This window comes from Plecotus auritus (genome assembly GCF_963455305.1).
Source record: "Plecotus auritus genome assembly, chromosome: 7".
Lineage (NCBI taxonomy): Eukaryota > Metazoa > Chordata > Mammalia > Chiroptera > Vespertilionidae > Plecotus > Plecotus auritus.
In genome coordinates, this window is record NC_137774.1 from 49,417,076 (window position 1) to 49,436,680 (window position 19,605).

The window sequence follows — 19,605 nt, forward strand, 5'->3', positions numbered from 1 at the left end:
CAGCCACCACAAAGAAGGCTTTAAAGGGATAATGATTTAATAAGAAAAGGTTTACAAGACGATGTTTAGTGAAAAACAAAAAAACAAAACTACATTTGTAATCAAATTCAGAGAAGAAAAACCATATACATGAGCTGTGTTTACAGTCAGATTGTGTGGTGGAGAAATACAGCCCTAACAATAAATATAAGTAATTAAAAATGACACCCAATTGTTAATCTAAGATTCTAAGTGGGTAGTTTCCAGACACTTCCATCTCTCACATCAAGAGCTTTGCAGGTAGAGCCTCGAGGAGCCTGGCCTGCTGCCACAATTAGACATCCCCAGCCCTCTGCTGGGTGACGCTTGCTAGATCAGACACGGGCTGGCCTTGTAACATGGAAATAACAGAACAGGCTTGTCCGTAAATATCTCACCTTCTAAATGTGCCACGTTGAGAGTAAAGCTGTAAAGTCTTAAGGAATCTTAGCTTACAGTTTGGCAGTATAGCAACACCTGGCTGGCTAGATTCTCCTCCAAGTTGGTCCACAGGAGTAAGTCAGGGCCTAACTGACAAGGGAACATGGGGTAGCTTAGAGCTCTGTTAGTGACCTTTCTCACCCTCCAAATGATCATAAACTGCTTGTTGGATAAATTCCATTGTCAAGATCTCTCTGTTTAATTAGGTAACTGTTTTAAATGAATCTTTTTTCTTTTACAACTGACCAGGACATTCAAATTAGCATCACACTGATAAGTATAAAAGCCTTAAGAATATATAATCATAAGAATAGGTAATGGCCTGGCCGGCATGGCTCAGAGGTTGAGCATCAACCTATAAACCAGGATGTCACAGTTCAATTCCCGGTCAGGGCACATGCGGAGTTACGGGCTTGATCCTAAGTGTGGGGCGTGCAGGAGGCAGCCAATCAATGATTCTCTCTCATCATTGATGTTTCTATCTCTCTCTCCCTCTCTCTTCCTCTCTGAAATCAATAAATATACATATATTTTTTAAAAAAAGAATAGGTAACATTTTCTGCAGGCTCAGCCTGTACCAGGGAGCATACACACAGGATGTGCATCCAAAGGTTGTAGTTTAGGGTCAGCAAGCAATTTAGACCCCATGTACTACTTGCTTACAGAATCACCAAACTGCTCATTTTTTTAAAAAATCCTCACAAAGCAAGTTTCTCTAACTTTTCTGTGTGCCCAACTCACTATTTGTCTTTGTTTGGAAGTGACTTGTCTTTGTTGCTAATCCATATGAAATAATGATGATTGCATTAAAAAATTATTAGGATGGTAGAGCACCAGGTGACACAATGTTTGGTTACAAATGCAACAAATCAAAAATAACATGGCATTGTAGAGCTGATCCTTTTCCTTCCCCTCCCCTGCTTAGCCTCCACAGCAGAGAGGTCCATTCCCGCTGCTCAGATGAAGCTGAAAAGAGCCCGACTTGCAGACGATCTCAATGAAAAAATTGCTCTCCGGCCGGGGCCGCTGGAGCTGGTGGAGAAGAACATACTCCCTGTGGATTCTGCTGTGAAAGAGGCCATCAAAGGTAGTAGAACGGCATGCTTCTCCCTGTGCCCTGGGATCTGGGGGAGCCGTGGCCCTGACATGCTGGGCCCGGGGGTGAGGGCCATGGGATGCTGTCCCAAAATGTTCCCCATAACCAGAGGTGCTGAGAGTGGGGAACAAATTCCCATCCACTCACCCTTCAAGGTCAGGTAGACATAGACGAATGTTGTTCTAAGTGAGCAGATTGAGACCTGACATGATGTAATCCTCAAAAACATCTTCTCTACAAGGTTCCATCATGGCCATCTTTGGCCTCCTCTTGTCGAGGGAAGTGGACTAGTAGAGTGGGAAGGGCACTAGACCCCAATGAGAAGGCCTGGATTCTAAGTCCAGTTCGCCTGCTGTGTGTTGGGGTTTCCCCAAGTTTCCTCACCTCTCTCAGATGAAGACCAGAATTCCTGCCCCACTCCTAGGCCCTTGGAGCAAAGTTCAGGTCATGTAAGCATGTGAAAACTCTTTGACAACCCTCACATGTGCTAAAAAAATTGAAGTGAAAATACTTAAGGAAGAGACACAAATATTAATTGTATCATAAACTGTATAAAATCATTTTGTAGATTTTTTTGAACCATTTAGAGTAAATGGACCCAAACAGCCTGAGCATACTAAACTCATTCATAGAGGTATTGGGGCGAAACTTGGGAAAACTAGAAGGAAAAAAGAAGCACTTACCATGAAAAGTTAGAGAAACTTTTTTTCTTCCAGTTATGTCCACAAAGAGCTCTAAGGATTAAATGTTTAATAAGCAGTACACATTTAAATGTTTCCACACTTTGTCAAAAGTATGTATAAAGACATTTTATCAGACACGAAGCCTATTATTAAACTTACTAGAGGCCTGGTACACAGGATTCGTGCACTGGTGGGAGGCACGGCCGCGGGATCAGCCCACTGTGGAAGCACCACTCATCCAGGTCAGCCGAGCGGCTGTGGACCCACCCTCTGAGCAGCTGCTCCCTGGCCCAGCATCTTCCATGGAGCCGGAGCACTTGCCTCTCCAGAGGACCTGGTCAGGGCCAGGCCCAGGGACAATAGCACTGAGAGGCAGCGGGGTCAGCTCTGTGAGCCTGGTGCAGCACTGTGTGGCCTGCGGGCATCCAGAGGAGGTGGGCAGGGAGCGAGGAGGAGGAGCCTGGGGTGAGGAAGTGATTATTGCAGCCCAGGTTCCTGCCCATCGGCCCCAGGTTCACAGCAGGAGCAGCTGCTCATCCCGGTCAGCTGAGTGGTGCTCCCACTGTAGTAGCGCACTGACCACCAGGGAAAGTTCCTGCATTGAGCATCTGCCCCCAGGTGGTCAGTGTGTGTCATAGTGACTGGTCAACCAGTCGTTCTGGTCATTCTGCCGTTCAGTTGCTGGGATTTTATTATATAGGATCATTAAGTGTGTTATCCACATTCTAAAATCTTGCTCTCACCCAGCCATTCAAAGGCCACATGAATTTTGTATTTGGAACCTGTAAATATGAAAATATCAACTCTGGGAGAGATAATATGCAAACCTGTCAGTGCCCCTAAACATGTCATTGCGATTTACCATCATCTACACTCGCTCCCTTCATTCTAATTTTCCTGTGCCTTTGAATTTGGACTAGCCCACTCAACCACACACACTCTCCATCTTTACTCTGAAATGGTCTAGGATAGGAAATGTTCTCCAACAGGTATCTCTTATCATTTCTTTGATCATTCTATTCCATGCATGTAAACTTATTATTGATTTTTATATGAGAGGCAAAAGATCTCATTTTAACTTGCACTCTTTGGTTTATGGTGAGATTATATTTTTCTACATGATTTTGTGTCATTGTCAATTCATGTTTACTCCCCTTTTTTTCTACCAGGCATTTTCTTCCCTTACTGCTTTGTAAAAGCTATTTATGTAGTAGGAGGAAATGCTAATCCTCCATCTGCCATAGGTATTGCACATTCTTTACTAGTGTGTCCTTGGTGCGTGTGTGTGTGTGTGTGTGTGTGTGTGTGTGTATTTTACCGATAGCAATTTTCAATTTCTATATAGTTAGATTTATTAATCTTTTCCTTTGTGGTTTCTGAACGTATTTATTGAAAACATTTTAGCTCAAGAATGTAGTTATTGTCTTTTAACATTTATATACTTTATTTTTATATTTCAATCCTTAGTGCATATGAAATTATTTTAAGTGCATGGTTTAAGAGGAAGATCTAACTTTAGTTTTACACAGTTTTATTGATATATTTTACAATATGTTTTAGTATCTGTCTTCACAAGTTTCTGTACATTGATCTGATCTTTCTAATTTTTCTTGGCTACTCTCACAAGTATATATCCCTATGGGGATCGGGCCTAAACAGGCAGTCGGACATTTCTCTCACAATCCAGGACTGCTGGCTCCCAACTGCTCACCTGCCGGCCTTCCTGATTGCCCCTAACCACTTCTGCCTGCCAGCCTGATCACCCCCTAACCACTCCCCTGCCAGCCTGATTGATGCCTAACTGCTCCCCTGCCAGCCTGATTGCCCCTAACTGCCCTCCCCTGCAGGCCTGGTCACCCCTAACTGCCCTCCCCTGCAGGCCTGGTCCCTCCCAACTTCTCTCTCCTGCAGGCCTGGTCCCTCCCAACTGCCCTTCCCTGCAGGCCTGGGTCCCCCCCCAACTGCCCTTCTCTGCAGGCCTGGTCGCCCCCAACTTCCTTCCTCTGCCGGCCTGGTCACCCCTAACTGCCCTCCCCTGCAGGCTTGATCACCCCCAACTGCCCGCCCCTGCTGGCCTGATCACCCACAACTGCCCTTCCTTGCAGACCTGGTCCCTTCCATCTGCCCTCCCCTGCTGGCCATCTTGTGGTGGCCATCTTGTGTCCACATGGGGGCAGCCATCTTTGACCATATGGGGGCAGCCATCTTGTGTGTTGAAGTGATGGTCAATTTGCATATTACTCTTTTATTAGATAGGATAAAATAGTTACATCATATATAGATGCATATCATATGTAAAATTATATGTATGATCATATAAAGCACAAAGAATTTATATGACTCTATATTGTACAAAAATATATTATTATATAATTTAATAATTAGTATAGTACATAGTAGAAAATTATTATTACTTCTGCATTGCCAGTGCTTCAATAGCAGTATTACACTGTTACATATATGTTTTTATTATGTTGTTGATGATAACATTTTACTTTGTTTCTATCATAAATGGAAATGTCTCCAGTCATCCGCCTCTATCCGTGATATTAGCTTTGCTATGGGTAGATATTCTAAGTGTTTCTCTCCTGTTCCACTAAGAGTTGTTTGTAAGATGAATGTGGTTTTTAAAATGCTTTCAGCACGCATGCAAAGATGATCACGTGGATTTTCTTTCTAGACCAAGTAATGTGCAATTGCTCTTTCTTAATCATCCACATTTCTGGGGAAAATCTTGCATAGGTTCTTTCTTCTAGAAATTGCTAGTATTTTATTTGAGATTTTGCTCTCTTTTATTATTAGTTGGAATGATGATAGCTCTAAACAAACCATAAAATCTCAGAAGCTTAGCAATAGAAGTGGATCTTGTTTATAAACAATCCAGAGAGAGCTTTTCTCACTGGCAGGTCTTTCAGGCCAACAGGCTCCTTCAGTCCTCCTGATCCACCAAACTTTTCCTTAAAGGGCCAGGTGGTACATAAGCTAGGCTATCTAAGCTGTTTGTCGCAACTTCTCCACTCAGCTGTTGTAGCATGAAAGGCGTCATAGCAACAAGTAAGAACATGAGCAAGGCTGTGTTTTAATAAAACTTTATCCATGAAAACAGAGCAGGTTTCCAGGCCATAATTTGCCAACTGTGCCCCAGAGCTCCTCAGTCCTCTGGGAAAGAAAGAATGAAAAGGCCCACACACAAGTTTAAAAAGCCTCGACCTGGAAATGAATGCCTGGCTTCCACTCACATTGGGTTATGAAATAGTAGGTGTGGCTGGGAAGTTGTTTCCTGGGTGAAGGAGATTTCCCAGCAGTATGTCTATACCATGGATGGGAACATGCATGTTGATGAGTAGCTAGTCCTCTCTGCTACAATGTTCATAAATAATATTGGTCTATATTGTTGTTGTTTTCTATTTCTCAGGTTTAAATGTCAAAGCTACATGTGCCTCACAAAATGTTGTCATTACCTTTGCATATTTTCACATGTTTGGGAAAAACTTAAATATGATCATAGTGATCAGTTGCTTGAAAACATTGCCTATTAAGATCTTAGGGGCTCGGTGCTTTTCTTAGGAGTGGTTCTTTGATAGCCTTTCTTCAGTTTTGCTCATAGTTCTTTGTGTAGTCAAATTTTCTCCTTAAGGCAATTTGTACAATTTAAATATCATTATCCCCCTGAATTTCAGTCATTAGCCTAAAATGTATAACTTTACAATTGTATTGGCTTCCAATTGTTCTGAGCTTCTCTAAACCACGGTTAGGCTCCATTTTTCATCACAAATGTTGTAACTGGTGTATTTCCCCTTCCCCTTTCTCTTTTTCATTACACTTGGCTGAAGGTCTTTCTTCATTGATTATTATTACAAAGAAGCAGTTGCAGTTCATGCATTTGTTCATAAACTTTGTTGGTTTCTTGTCTCTCCTTGAATTCATTTGGCTTTGCTTTAAGTCAAGGTTGTGGAGCAGGACAATCTCTAGGAGGGGAGCCAAGGGTCTCAAATATTAATTGGCTTCATGTGCGGGGGAGAGAATGGAGGCAGAGGATGGTTAAAAACGATGCACCATTCAGGAAGGAGTCAGGAGGGCCTGAGCAGGAGCATGGTCAAGGTCAATGGAAATGCATAGAAGGCAACAAATATGAGGACTATTAAAAATAATAATAATAATAAGTAGGACACAAAGCCGCCTGAAGGTAGGAAAGCAGGAACCTGGTTTTCAAAGCTGGACTCTGTGACCTGGGCCACATAGCCACTGAGTTATTAATCTCACCGTGCCTCAGTTTCTCCTCTCTGAAATTCTAACAATAATAATGCCTATCTCATGGGCTTTTTTTCAAGGTGGATTCAATTTAAAAATGTATTTAAAGAATTAACTAGGCACTGGTGACATGTTAGCAAATTCATTTCATTTCTGACCTCCAGGACTTCCCACTTCAGCAAGAAAAGAAGCATAAAGGAGAAAATGATCGTTCCTTGTGAGCACTGCTATGAAGGGAATAGGTAGAAGTCACATTGGAATGTGTGTGTGCCTGACCAAGGCTCCTAGGGGACAGGACTTTTTAGATGAGCCTGGAAGGAGCAGGCAGAAATGAGTAGGAAGGACCAAGAGGTAGCGCTGGTCAGGTTATAAGGACATTTTAAATTGTTTCTTAGAAGCAGACGAGAGATTCAAACTTCTCTAATCACTTCAGGGAATAAATATAAGCACTCCTAATTACCCAGTGAGGGGGGCACATAATTGTAATTACTAATACTAAGCAGTGAAGAGCCATTGGAGGGTTTCTAGTGGGAATCAGAGCTGTGCTTTGTGTGTGAACAGGTGGGGATTTGGCACGGAGAAGGATCCTGCTGGCTGCAGGTGAAGGGGCCTCGGCAGAAGTGAAAAGGAGTGAAAGAGCTCCATTAGGAGGCTGTTTGGTTGGTTTGATGGGAGTTGAGGGCCTGAACAAGAGTCATGGCTGCAGGTGTGGAAGAGAGGGTCTGAGAGGTCATTGATTTGGCATGATTAATGATCAGTAGAAGATACCAATTTGGACAAAGGAATGAGTCAAAGATGACACACACCCAGGCTTCTCTTTTAGGCAATTGGGTAACTGGCAGCCATTTATCAAGATGGGGACCATGAGTGGAAGAGCAGTTTTGAGGTGGGATGAAGAATTCTTGGGTTTGAAAGGCTCGGGAGAACTCAATAGGCAGGGATTGCATAAGCAGTGGGAGCTATCAAAGTAGGATTCAGAAGAAAATATTGGTCTAGAGCAGTGGTCGGCAAACTCATTAGGCAACAGAGCGGCAAACTTGCGAGCCGCGGTTTGCCAACCACTGGTCTAGAGCTATGGACTTGAGAGACTTTAGTGTATATGGTAATTTAAACAGATGGACTAGATAAGATTGCCTTTTTATTCACTTATTTCTTAATATTTATGGAGCACCTTCTATGTGTCAGACACAATCCTAAGTGCTTGGGATATCTCAGTAAACAAAACATACAAAGACTTCTGCTCTAATAGCTTACAGTCTAGAGGGGGAAACATAGACAATAAACAAAAACAAGAAATAGTTATATAACATGATAAAAGATGATAAATGCTGCAAAAAAAATAGAAGTAATGCAGGGTACAAAGAATTAAGAGTGCCCAGTAGAGGGGTGGAGGGGGGGATGTTGGGTGTATAAAACAAGAAAAGGGCTAAGGTGAGGTCTTCATGTAATATTTGGGATAGAGGCAGTGATTCTCTGAAGAGTAAAGAGAGGAATGGCTACAGAAAGAGGTGGAGGATATAGGGTGACCTAATCTAAGGAAAGTGATGGGGACTGAGCACCTGTTATCAACCAGGCATCAGCTTTGTTAGTGGTACCTTTCAATGCGCGTGTGAGCAAAGTGATGTCATCAGATGAAATGTCATAAAGAGAGGTAGTTGCTCCAAGACCAGCTGAGACAGCACTTTGAATAGCGTTTCTCATGGTGATGATGGTCCAGCCCACCTACCTTTCTGTCACTTCTCGCGATCAGATCATCTCCCCTGGTAAAGCCATGCCATGATTCAGGGTTGAGGTTGACTGTATATCATTCTCCTGGCGTCTGTGTCCCCACTATCCCCATTACGTGCCTTTCCAGATGTGTTTACATTTTCCAGCTCTCTCTGCAGCTGTGTTACTGTGTTTCTGCCAAGCTCTGAGCAGAATGCTTGGTCACTGTCTCACTCTCTCCAGGTTTTATTAAAGGCCAACTATTCTCCAACCCTAAGATAAAATCATCTAGAACCTTTCCCAACAGAGAACCAGTTCTCGCTCTGGGATCTTTCTTCTCACTCCCAGTTTTCAACCCCTCTTGCAGTCAGCTGAATGATGGCAGCGAGTCTTTCCCAGCACTTTCCTCTGCTTTATGGAGCAGCTAGCAACCCCACTTCCAGCCTGCGAGTGTATCTTCTGAGTCAGGTAGAATTTCACAGGTTCCCGATGGAGGAAAGGTAGGCTTGCCTGATGAGAATGACATGATGAGGAGGAATAGGGAGCTTGCTGATTTGACTTCCACAGGAGGAGGGGCCACATCTCAGAGCATACACCTGACTCCCTGCTTTTCTTTCAGAGAAAACCACTAACAGCCACCCTCTCTCAGGCCAGAATACTGAATATCACAAATATGATGTTATGTAGGGGTGATGGTTTTTGAGAACAGAAATTATATGCTGGATTTTAGCATGGCCTTGTTCAGCTTATGCGTGGTCATTGTTACTCAGGGATCCCTCAGTCTTGGGGGAGGGGAGGGAAGAGAGGGGAGGCTTACTCCAAGCTTGTTAATTCTCTCTCTAGTCATCTGAGTATTTTCTTCACATGACAGGAGCATCCCTTAGGTACCAAGAAAGCTGTTGATTGTCCAGAGGCCTGGTTTCTGCTTGAGTAAAACAGAAGCCCAGCTGGCTTTCCCAGCACTTGCAAGGACAGAAGGGTCCTGGTGTTCTGCTCCAATAGACAAATGCCTCCTCCCAAAGGGCTCTCACTTTGTCCTTGAACCAAGCCAGGCTTCCCACCTGAATGCCTGATCAGCTTTTCAGCTACTTCTTTAAAAAGCAAACCCGTGATTCAGAATATACAGCCTCATTATCCAAGGTTGATGAGTTTTGGGTGTGTTATTTTTTTATCATCATAACACAGGAAACAACACTTCTGGTCCACAAGAGCTGGTCCAGAAGTCACCCATTCACACTGTCACGTACATTTCTAAAGGACCCTATGCTAGTCTTCACTCACCTGTGTCCCCAAGGTAAAACAAAATGAAAAAATCGCATTTACTAAGTATCCAGTTATCTGAGACTTTGGAAGTCTTGACTCTTATCATTCACTTTTAAGGCAAATAGACAATAAGACAGATAGTCATTTGCTTTGACATAAAAAGAAAAGGTTTGCTTTAGGATATCTTTCTCGTGGACAAACTCTATCATTCCATAATGAGAAATAATTTTTAAAGGGCAAATGATTTGGGGGTGGAGGGTGGGGAAGAAACACACTGAGCCCAGCCAGTGTGGCTCAATGGTTGAGTATTGACCTATGAATCAGGAGGCCACAGTTCGATTCCTGGTCATCCACAGAGTCTGTCTCTCTCATCATTGATGTTTCTATCCCCCTCTCCCTTTCCCTTCCTCTCTCTGAAATCAATTAAAAAACATATTTTTAAAAAAGAGAAAGAAAGAAACACACTGAGACACACATGAAAAAGACTCTTCTGAGGAAGATTCTGGAAAAAGTGTGGGAAGGGAGAATCAGGGGACCAGTAGCTATGGCAGGGGGGTAGGGGTGGGAGTGGCAAAAGGACAGTTAGCTGGCACTGAGAGAAGGTGGCTGTCCTGGTATTGACCTTTGCTGCCCACTGAAATGACCACAGGCCTCCTTGAGAGTGGGCAGGGTATGCCCAGGTGGGGCCTGCAGCTGGGGGGAGGTTTCTAGAAACCAAGAGGGAGGTGTGAAAGGGTGGGGTCCTGAGCAGAGGAAGGAGAGACAGTGCTAACCTATCTCTATACTCCTGGTGATCTCGGTCTCTAGAGAATTAGTCCTGAGAGCTAAGTCAAGTGCTTGAAAGCAAGTTAACTGTTTGTCCCAATCCATGTAGCCCTGGGGTCAGTGTATATCTGGAGACCTAACAGCAAATTTGTAGCCAGGAATCTGAGGGAAGGAATCCTTATTCCTTCAATCATCCACTTACTCTATTTCCATAGTAAAGGCACCCGATCCCCTTCCAGAGCGAGAGGTGGTCTGTCTTTGCTGGGCAATGTACTGTTCTCCGTCTTCTGCAGACGCGGTATCTCCAGTATGGAAATAGCTCAGGCAAGAGCCACACTGAAACCCTATCTACCTCCGTGTGGTAGCCTCCTCCCTGGGGAAATGGATTTGGCTTGAGCCCCTTCCAGGAGGAGGTTAGGAGATGGCCTGTCCCGGAATTAAAATAGCTCCTGCAGTGCCCGCTCAGCTTGCGAGTAGATAAGAAGCTGGGCCCATTTTCACATTCCACTGCGTGGTCTCAGCCCTCCGTGTGGGCCCAGCAGAAAGGTAACTGGGACTCCAATTATCTCACTCTAATCTTGGAATTTTAAATGTTTATGCAGAGGAAAGTACAACTGACTCATTCATCTAATCACTTCCAAGAGGGGGAGGGAGAGCTAAGAGTCACCAGGCCAAGATCCCCAGGGGCCAGCGCCCAGAGCCAGCCCCAGGGCATAGCTGGGGGATGATATCAAGGCTTTCCAAAGCAGGTCCTTGTCATCGCGCGCCCCAAGCGTGTCCAGGGACAATAGCCAGTGCACAGCACTCCGAGAGCCGGGCAGTGGGAAGGCTGGAGTGGAGGCTCAGGGCCGCACCACGAAGCTGATAGACTTGGTTGTTCCTGAGGCAGCCAGATAAGCCGACCTCTGTCCCACTCCACAGGAGTCTTGCCTGAGCGGGAAGGAGAGGGGTGATGTGACACCCCTTCCTGCGACACCCTGCTCCGGGGAAGGCCTAGCTCTGCCTTCCCAGCATGACCACTCCACTCGGACACACCAGTTCTCCCTGGAGCTATGCTGACCCTTGCAAAGCGGGCCACATGGACACTGCCTCCTGGGTGGTCTCTTTTGTTTTGATGATAGAAAACTTGAGACAAGAGAGACGCCTAACAAAAACAACACCAACAATAACAGCAGCTGGAAACTATTGAGCACTTGCAGGGACTACGCAAATAATGCACAACGTACTTTACACATGTCGTGTCATTTTCACCCTCAAAACCCTGAAAGGTAGCTATTGTTATTAATCCCATTTTATAGATGGGGAAACGGAGGCTCCGCTGGGTCAAATAACGGCCAACCATCACTTTGCCACTGAAGTGGTAGAACCGAGAAACAAACCAAGTCTGTTTGACTGCAGAGCCCCACTTCCTACTGACCACACCAAGCCACTCATACACTGTGTCGGGGGCAGCCAGCCCTGTGCTCTCAGCCCCTCCGCTGTCGAGGTTTTCTCCATCCGCAGAGTCTGAGCTGAGGGTGTAGTGGGGGCGACGGGGGGAGGCCTCTGTGCCCTTTCTCTCACGGTCTGCCCTGGCATCACAACTTCATCCACTTGTAGCTTTTTTTTTTTTGGGGGGGGGGGGGGAGGGTGGTAATGGGCAGGGTCCAATGCAGATCTCCTGACCTGGACAGACCCTGAGTGGTCCTCACATGTCTGGCGGCATATTCTGAGCCGGCACATGCTGCTTTTTAGATACCAGACAGGAGCCATATTTGGGGCCTTGACTTCACCCTGGTTTTTCATTGGGGTGTACCTGCATGTGGTTGTGTGTGCTAATGGTGAATTCACAGGTGTAAGCGGAGGAACCTCTATAGTGATCGATGTCACTTGGTAAAGCAGAAGCGTAGAAGCCATGCCTCTCCAGGGATTGGTCCCCAAATAAACCTCTCCTCTGGCTAGAAGAGTGTCTTCCTCCCCCTTCCCACCGGACTCTGCTAATCACCACCCCGTCACTTCCCTTCCACGCTCCCCATTATTGCCGCCGTCCCCCTTGCTATGGCCTGTCCACAGCTGACAGTCATTTGGGCTCGGCTGAATCCTGCCTCCTCCAGGAGACTGGGACTGCTCCCTCCATCTACCCACCAGCATTCCCCAGTCTAGTCCCTGACATTGTCCACTGTGCCCCATGGCAACACAAGAATAACCTCCTTCGCATGCCTCTCCTTCTCTCCACGATACCGTGTCTGGGTGTGCTTCTCTCTCCCCATTTCTCCTGAAGTGGGAAGGCTGGAAAAGAAGAGAGTAACTGAGGAATTGGGGAAAATGGAACAGGTTACTGACTCCTGTATTCCAGATGCTTGACTTCTAGACTTTCCCTCATTCTAGTGCCTTAATCTGAGGTCACCAAATGGTACATATTAGAATGAAAAGGGCATGCTGATTGACTGGTAGCAACCACAGGGCTCCCTCCAGCCCTCCAGCCCTTTCTGAGACAAGGCCCAATGGAACCATCATGAGCGCCCTTCCCAGAACCTGGAGCCTTTTGCTCTCACAATCAAGAAGTCACATTTGCCCCTCAAATCACAAAAACATGTTGTGGAATATGGAGATGTCCTCAGGACAGGTGTGCAGAGAGAGGAGAGACGCTGGCTGGGCCCACAGTCAGCGGGTCTCTAAACACCGGGACGGACTGGCCCTAGCAAGGTCCTCAAAACAGAGATGAGAAAATGTGCCCCCTACTCTGACTTACTGGCCCGTCACACGGCCTAATGAAAGCTGATTGTTTTGCTATTGCTGCACTATCAAGGGAATGACTGATACAAACTACTCTTCTTATCATCTGCTATCACTCCACTTGAAAAGTAAGGTTGATGGAGGCTAAGAAGAGAAACCGTCCTCTCTCCCCCCTTTTCTCAAAACATTTCTACCCACAGGGGATGCTATTTGGACAACTTTGCAATTTGACTAATTCCCTCTAATCTGTACACATTAGAGATGTGATACTGTAGATGTGGGTGAGCTGGCAGGGGCGGAGGTGGGAGGAGTCTGTCACCTGAGGTATCAAACCGCACACAGATGATCCATATTCATGTAGACTGAGGAAGTGGGGAGGGGAGAGAAGATAAAGCTCTCAGATGGGGCCCTGGTGGGCACAGCCACAGGAGGCTTCTCTGAGGGTAGGGATGGTGTTGGCTCGAGGGGGAGGGGGAGGTGCCAGGTAGATCCCAGTGAAATTCCGTGGTTTCTGGGATGGGAAGGTTTAACACCCACCCGCCCTCCGGCTCCCAGGCCCACCTGGCCTCAATCATACATGTAACCTTTGTAATGGGGACAAAGTCTCTAATTCCACGAGTATAAGTAGGATTTGCAATTTCCAAGAAAACATCGTTTCTAAAGTGAAGAAATGTATAGAAGCTGATTCACGGAGGCAACTGGCAGGACCTTCCTGGGAAGATCTCAGGCTGAGGGGCCCCTTGAGAAAGGAATAGAAACGTTTTCTCATATTACATGAAAGTGACAAACACAGCTTCATGTGCAGAGTGCAGGGTTCGCTGTGAGAGGCCAGGACGGGAAGGCTGGGAGCTACTTCTGGGCTCTTAGAAGAGAGAGGGAGGCATTTGAGACCAGAGTTCTAAAGGGGGCAGTGGCCCCTGAGCAAAAAGAAAAAGGTGACGTTTATCAAACACCCAATGGAATGCCCCTGTGAGAACTCAGGTGCAAATGCAAAAAAATGATAGCATGTATTTATTTCAGGTGACACCTACAGATGTTTTATATTATTCTCTGTACTTGTCTATTATTTCAAAATTTTTATAGTTAAAAAAGTGCACTTTTGAAAATAAAATTTGAAAAATCAAAGTTCCCGTGAATACAATGGGATACTGTGCAACTGATACAAAAACTGATTTTTAATGGAGGAAGACCTCTGTGCTCACAGGGAAGGGTCTCCAGGACACGTGTAGAGGGGAAAAAGCAAGTTTCAGAGCAGATGGTTCGCCCAGGCCTGACTGGGTGACACGCGTTTTACATTTGTACGTATATGTCCGAGTTCTTCATAGGAAGTAGGATTAGTGTGGCCATTTCCTGCGGTGTGAATGTTAATGCTGAGTAGAGGTTCCTTCTATAACCGTAAACAATAATGACTCTTTTGAAGGCTCCTCGACTCCCTGGGGCAGCAGTATGGGCCCCACACCGTGCCAGGGTGGCAGGCGGCCCCACGGGCCAGCGGCTGGGCTTCTACCTGCCCTGTCCTAGTCTGGCCTCTTTCCTGACTTGACCCTGGCATGTCTGAGTGAGGGGCCGTGACAGATGCCAGCAGTGGTGGCGATGACAAGCCCCAAGCCACATTTGTTCCATTACTTCCAGCTCCCTGCTGCCTTTCCCGTCTGCATTGAGAGCTCCTCTCCCTTATCTGCGCGGAGCAGGAGTCAAAAGCTCTCTGCAGCGCGATTGCAGAAGGCCGGGCTGGCAACTTCCTGATAAACCCGAATTCCTTTGGAAGAGCTGGCCTGGACTCGGGTCAGATGAGCGATGTGGCCCCGGCACATTTTGTACTATGCAGTTGGATAGTAAACCAGATGAAACTGAGCAATTAGGAAACATAAGGGACATATAAGGATGTCGCTATAGTGCCGTCTGGTCTGATAAACCCTCTTCCCAAGCTAATGTACCTGTGCCCCCAGAGACGTGTGGGCAGCGGAGGAGGCATCTCTGCCTGTGTGAGCCCATGAGATTTTCCAAAATAGACCCAGAGATATGAGGAGTCAAAATAAAATCCAAATAATAAACAAGTAAGGATCACCCCAACATTTCTGAGACACATTTATGCTTCTGTAAATAGATATGCACTAGTGGGATGGGACACCCTGGGACATTAGCTCATTCTGACACTCGGACTTTAAACTCAGTAGCTGTCCTAGCTCATCCTATTAGGAAGTTTGCTGAACATCAGTGCTGTGCTGTGTTGTGTGTTACATTTGAAGAGGATGCAGATGGCCCACTGTCGTCTCGGTCATGTCTCTCATTGTGAGACAGGGAGGTGGCCTTCTCTCTGAGCTCGCTCCAGTGGCCTCCTGCTGCGTCTGGCAGAGCGGGGGGCGGCGGGGTGGGGGGGGCTTGTCTTTCCTTCAGCAACCCCCCAGTTCGGTTTCAAAAGATATGGGTTCCCACAGAAAATGTTCAGAAATGGACAAACCTGAAAATAAGGTTTAACCCAGTGGTCAGCAAACTCATTAGTCAACAGAGCGGCAAACCGCAGCTCGTGAGCCGCATGTGGCTCACGAGCTGCAGTTTGCCAACCACTGGTTTAACCAATAATACAAGTCATTCTTCCCTGCCAAACATCCTGCTTTTATAAACACAAGTTCCCATCTGAGTCAATAGATGGAAATGAAACCATTTAGAAAGGACCTTCACTGTTACCTTGAACTGCACACAGTCCTAAAGGGGTGGCGCTGGTCCTAATGGGGTGATGCACTGAGCAGGTGCAGCGAGCCCTGTGACGTGCCCACGCCTCTGACCAGTGTTGGATTTCCCGGCCCCAGGGAACCAGGTGAGCTTCTCCAAACCAGCAGATGCCTTTGCCTTCGACGAGGACAGCAGCAGCGACGGGCTTTCTCCAGATCACACGCGAAGCGAAGACCCCCAGGGCCCAGCGAGGTCCCCCCGAGACACCAAAGCTACGGAGACCCCTTTGGCAGGTCCTCCGGGGACAATCCAGGTAACAAACTGCTTCTCAACCTGTCATCTCTCCATAGTCTGGAAATAACACTGCCAGGCTGGGTCCTGCTGCAAGGTCCACAGACATGTCTGGATGGCATGTCACCCCTAGGTCCAGGGCTCTGTGTGGTGGCAAAACCTCCAGAACACCTGGAGGAGAACCCAAGGTCTGTACCCTGGGACATACTTTTTAAGCATCTACTCTGTCAAGTAGATACCTTTTATCCCTATTTTTACAAAGTAAAAATGAGGTTCTCTGCCATTAGATGACCCACCACAGTCGCCCGGACAGAATGTGCCAGAGCAGGACTGCTTTCAATGTCCCTTCCGTGCACTGAGCAGCCACGAGGGGGCGCTGCGGTTACAAAAGAGAGCGTCATGTTGGTTCTACCTGAGCAGGTTTCTACCTGCAGAACTGCTGCAAGGCCACTTCCAGCCCCAAACCAAGCACAGCACTCACCTCTGGACAAATCCACAAACTCTTAGCATGTGAAGCATGTATATTGCAAATATTGCTCAAAGCACATTTATAAAGAACAATGATGATTATTAACAACAGCCACTGCATTCCATTAAGCACTCACTGCACCAGGGCGCTCCAGCCACTTCCTGAGCGTAGCCTGTTAGGGAGCACAGCCCCCCAGGCAGGAGCACTGATGCTGATTCCACAAGGGAGGAACTGAGACTCTGAGGCTGAGCAGTGTGTGGTCTCCAGGACACTGCAACCCCCCAGCCCCTCAGCTGCCACCCTTAGAAGCAACCAGGCCTAGTGGGATTTTCCTCAGCCTGACCAGCACACCTACATGTACACATGCACACAAATACACATAAACACACATACGTATCCACAGAAACACACACACCAAGGGCACATAGGCATACAGACAACCACAGACACATACACACATGTACATTAAATATACATGCACAGAACACATCCACACAGATATATATACAAGCATATACACTCATATACCTATATATACACAAAATATACACAGAGACACATACAGCTATACACAGAACACATAAACATATGCACACATACACACAGAGATAAATATACACACATATACATACATGCATGCCCACTTTTCCTCCATCTGCTAACACCCTGTTGTCTCATTCATGTCCTACCTCTCCCACAGTTGCTACACCCACTCCTCCCTCTCCCTATTTCAATCCCATTATCAAGTCCAACAGGTGGACCTTGTCACAGGCAGGAGGAACCCGCACTCAGGGTGACCAGATATCCCAGTTTTCCAAGACTAGGCTGGTTCTATTCCCATCTTGTGGAATAACTCTTAATAATGACCCTTTTCTCTCCTCAAAATATCCTCAATTGGTTAACAATATATACATATTCTTCTCCTGGAGGAAGTAGTCTTACATGTACTTAGATTAAAAGCTAGGATTAAAACATCAGAGCTAGCCCTGACTGGGTGGCTCAGTTAGTTGGAGCATTGCTCTGTACACCAAACGGCTGTGGGTTTGACTCCCGATCAAGGCACATACGTAGGTTGGGTACAGGAGGCAACTGATTGATGTTTCTCTTACATAGATGTTTCTATCTCTCCCTTCCTCTCTCTCTAAAATCAATAAAAGCAAATCCTCAGGTGAGGATTGAAAAAACACACAGCAGAGCTATGTGTGTGTTTATGTGTGTGGGGGGTGGCGGGGGGCTCTACTTTAACACTTCTATGTCACCGTTTTGACCCTTACATCCTAGTAATGCTACAATTTGGATTTCAGGATCTAACTTCTGGCTCAGAAAATGACAGGAATGACTCGGTCTCACAGCCCAGCAACCAGTCAGACACAGGGAAGCCGGGGCTCGGCCCGCTCAGCACCGCCAACCCTGGGCACGCTGCTGTGAAGGTACAATGGGCCCGCCTCCACACACCTGCCTGACTTCTGGCTCACAGAGCAGCTCTGAGCAGAGCTTTCTGAGCTAGGCTGGGAAGACGAGAGCCACGCAGACCCTGTTACAGGTTTAGTCCACTAGGAACATACATGACAGCTGTGAGCAATGAGCAGTGGGTACATTGACCAAGATCCCGCTTTCCACGCAGCACAGCGTGGGGCTTCCCTTCAGGGGAAGCCTATGCGTTTGCATTTCTTTGGGCTCAGCGCCCACTAGTTTGTTCCTGACTTAAAAGACTTCCTGTTCATCCGAGAGGTAGACACAGCTGGTCGTAACGCACGCAGAATTGTAAGCACCATCAAATGAGCAGAGGGGAGTTGAACTTCATGAAAGGGAAGCAGACCTGAAGGCCTTGCACAAGTCAGACCTCCCTCAGTCCAGCCAGGCTCCCTATGAAGTGCAGATAAAGGGCGATGTTCTTCCTGGTAGACAAAGAACAACAAGCATTTAGCATATCGTTGGTTTCAGTTTCTCAGCGTTGTATCTCATCATTCCCAGAGTGGGGTCTCCTCACTTAGCTGCCTGGGAGTCATTTAGCCTCCCTAGCAGTGTATCCCATGCAATTCCTAATTGCTTTGGGAGCATGTCTCTCACCTCTGGGACCGCCACTTAATGAATGTTGAAATGACTCTTAGGAACTATTTTATCAGTGGTTGTAGACTGAGTCAGAGTCAATGTTCAAGTAACAGCCTGTGGTCCCCGCCACTGCATACACAGAAGTGGACGGCAGGCATTTCGGCCACCCAGTAAGCGCCCCCACCGAACTGCAGTGGCTTAAAGCTCACTTCCCATTCACTCAGCTCAGCAGCTTTGAAATCATGTGACTGCTGCTGAAGTTTGTTCACCGCAGGTGGACGGAGGAGATGATACACATTATTTCCAATGCTGTGTACAAAGAAATTGTATGAACATTTCCACCAACGTATTTTACATTTCATAGTTCAAATTAGCAAAGCTTCAGGCCCCGTGCACTCTGAGAATGTTGCCCTGAGGGAGGATGGGTCCATTTTAATAAAGAGCAGGAGGGAGCCAGCTCTCAGGCAGCACCAGTGGTTTACATAAGAGCCCACATTCCTGCTGATTGGTCAATGCCTGTGACTTCTCGTTGTTGAATACTCATCATCTCTAAATTAAGAGGATCCTAAAGGGCTTCTCAAAGAAGGAGGCAACCACGCTGGGAACCCCCTCTGCCCTGCTGACTGTGAGAGGTTCCTGTGAGGCCAGTGTGAACGCACAGCAGTGCTCTGAAGCTGAGTCTCCTACAGAGAGGAAAGTGTTCTCGCAGGCCCCGGGTCGCATCACATGGTTCCTGCCCTCCAGGAGCCTGTTGGGTATCACAGCTCCGCTAACACAGTGCTTTGAGCAAGTAGGGAAAATGTGCCCCTAAGGACTTCACTAGACATTTCTCCAAAGATAAGGAAATTGCCAATAATCACATTAAAAGTGTTACTACATGTCATTAGTCATCAGAAAAATGCAAACCCAAACCACAACAAAATACTGCAGCACACCCACCAGAATGCTACAGTAAAAACGGGGGGAAGGGCAAGTGCTGGTGAGGATGTGGAGACTGGCACTCTCATATGTTGCCAGAGGAAAAGTGTAATGTAAAATGGTTTCCATCCACTATGGAAAACAGTAGTGGCCCCTCAATAAGTTAAGGGTTGAATTACTGTATGACCCAGTAATTCCACTGCTAAGTATTTGCCCAAGAGAACTGAAAGCAGGTGTTCAAAGCAAAACTTGTACATGAGTAT

The 19,605-nt window shown here is 46.5% G+C and overlaps 1 protein-coding gene across 2 annotated transcripts in view; it reads left to right on the forward strand.

The window, feature by feature from the left end:
• MYOCD (myocardin) overlaps positions 1 to 19,605 on the forward strand; it is a gene marked incomplete at both ends in the record, with an annotated part of 92,803 nt that overhangs the window by 51,855 nt on the left and 21,343 nt on the right. For both annotated transcript variants that reach the window (XM_080678740.1, XM_080678741.1), the window contains 3 exons: positions 1,385 to 1,546; positions 15,750 to 15,925; positions 17,677 to 17,802. In XM_080678740.1, coding sequence (XP_080534866.1) covers positions 1,385 to 1,546; positions 15,750 to 15,925; positions 17,677 to 17,802 — 464 coding nt within the window. The remainder of the gene's footprint in view (positions 1 to 1,384; positions 1,547 to 15,749; positions 15,926 to 17,676; positions 17,803 to 19,605) is intronic.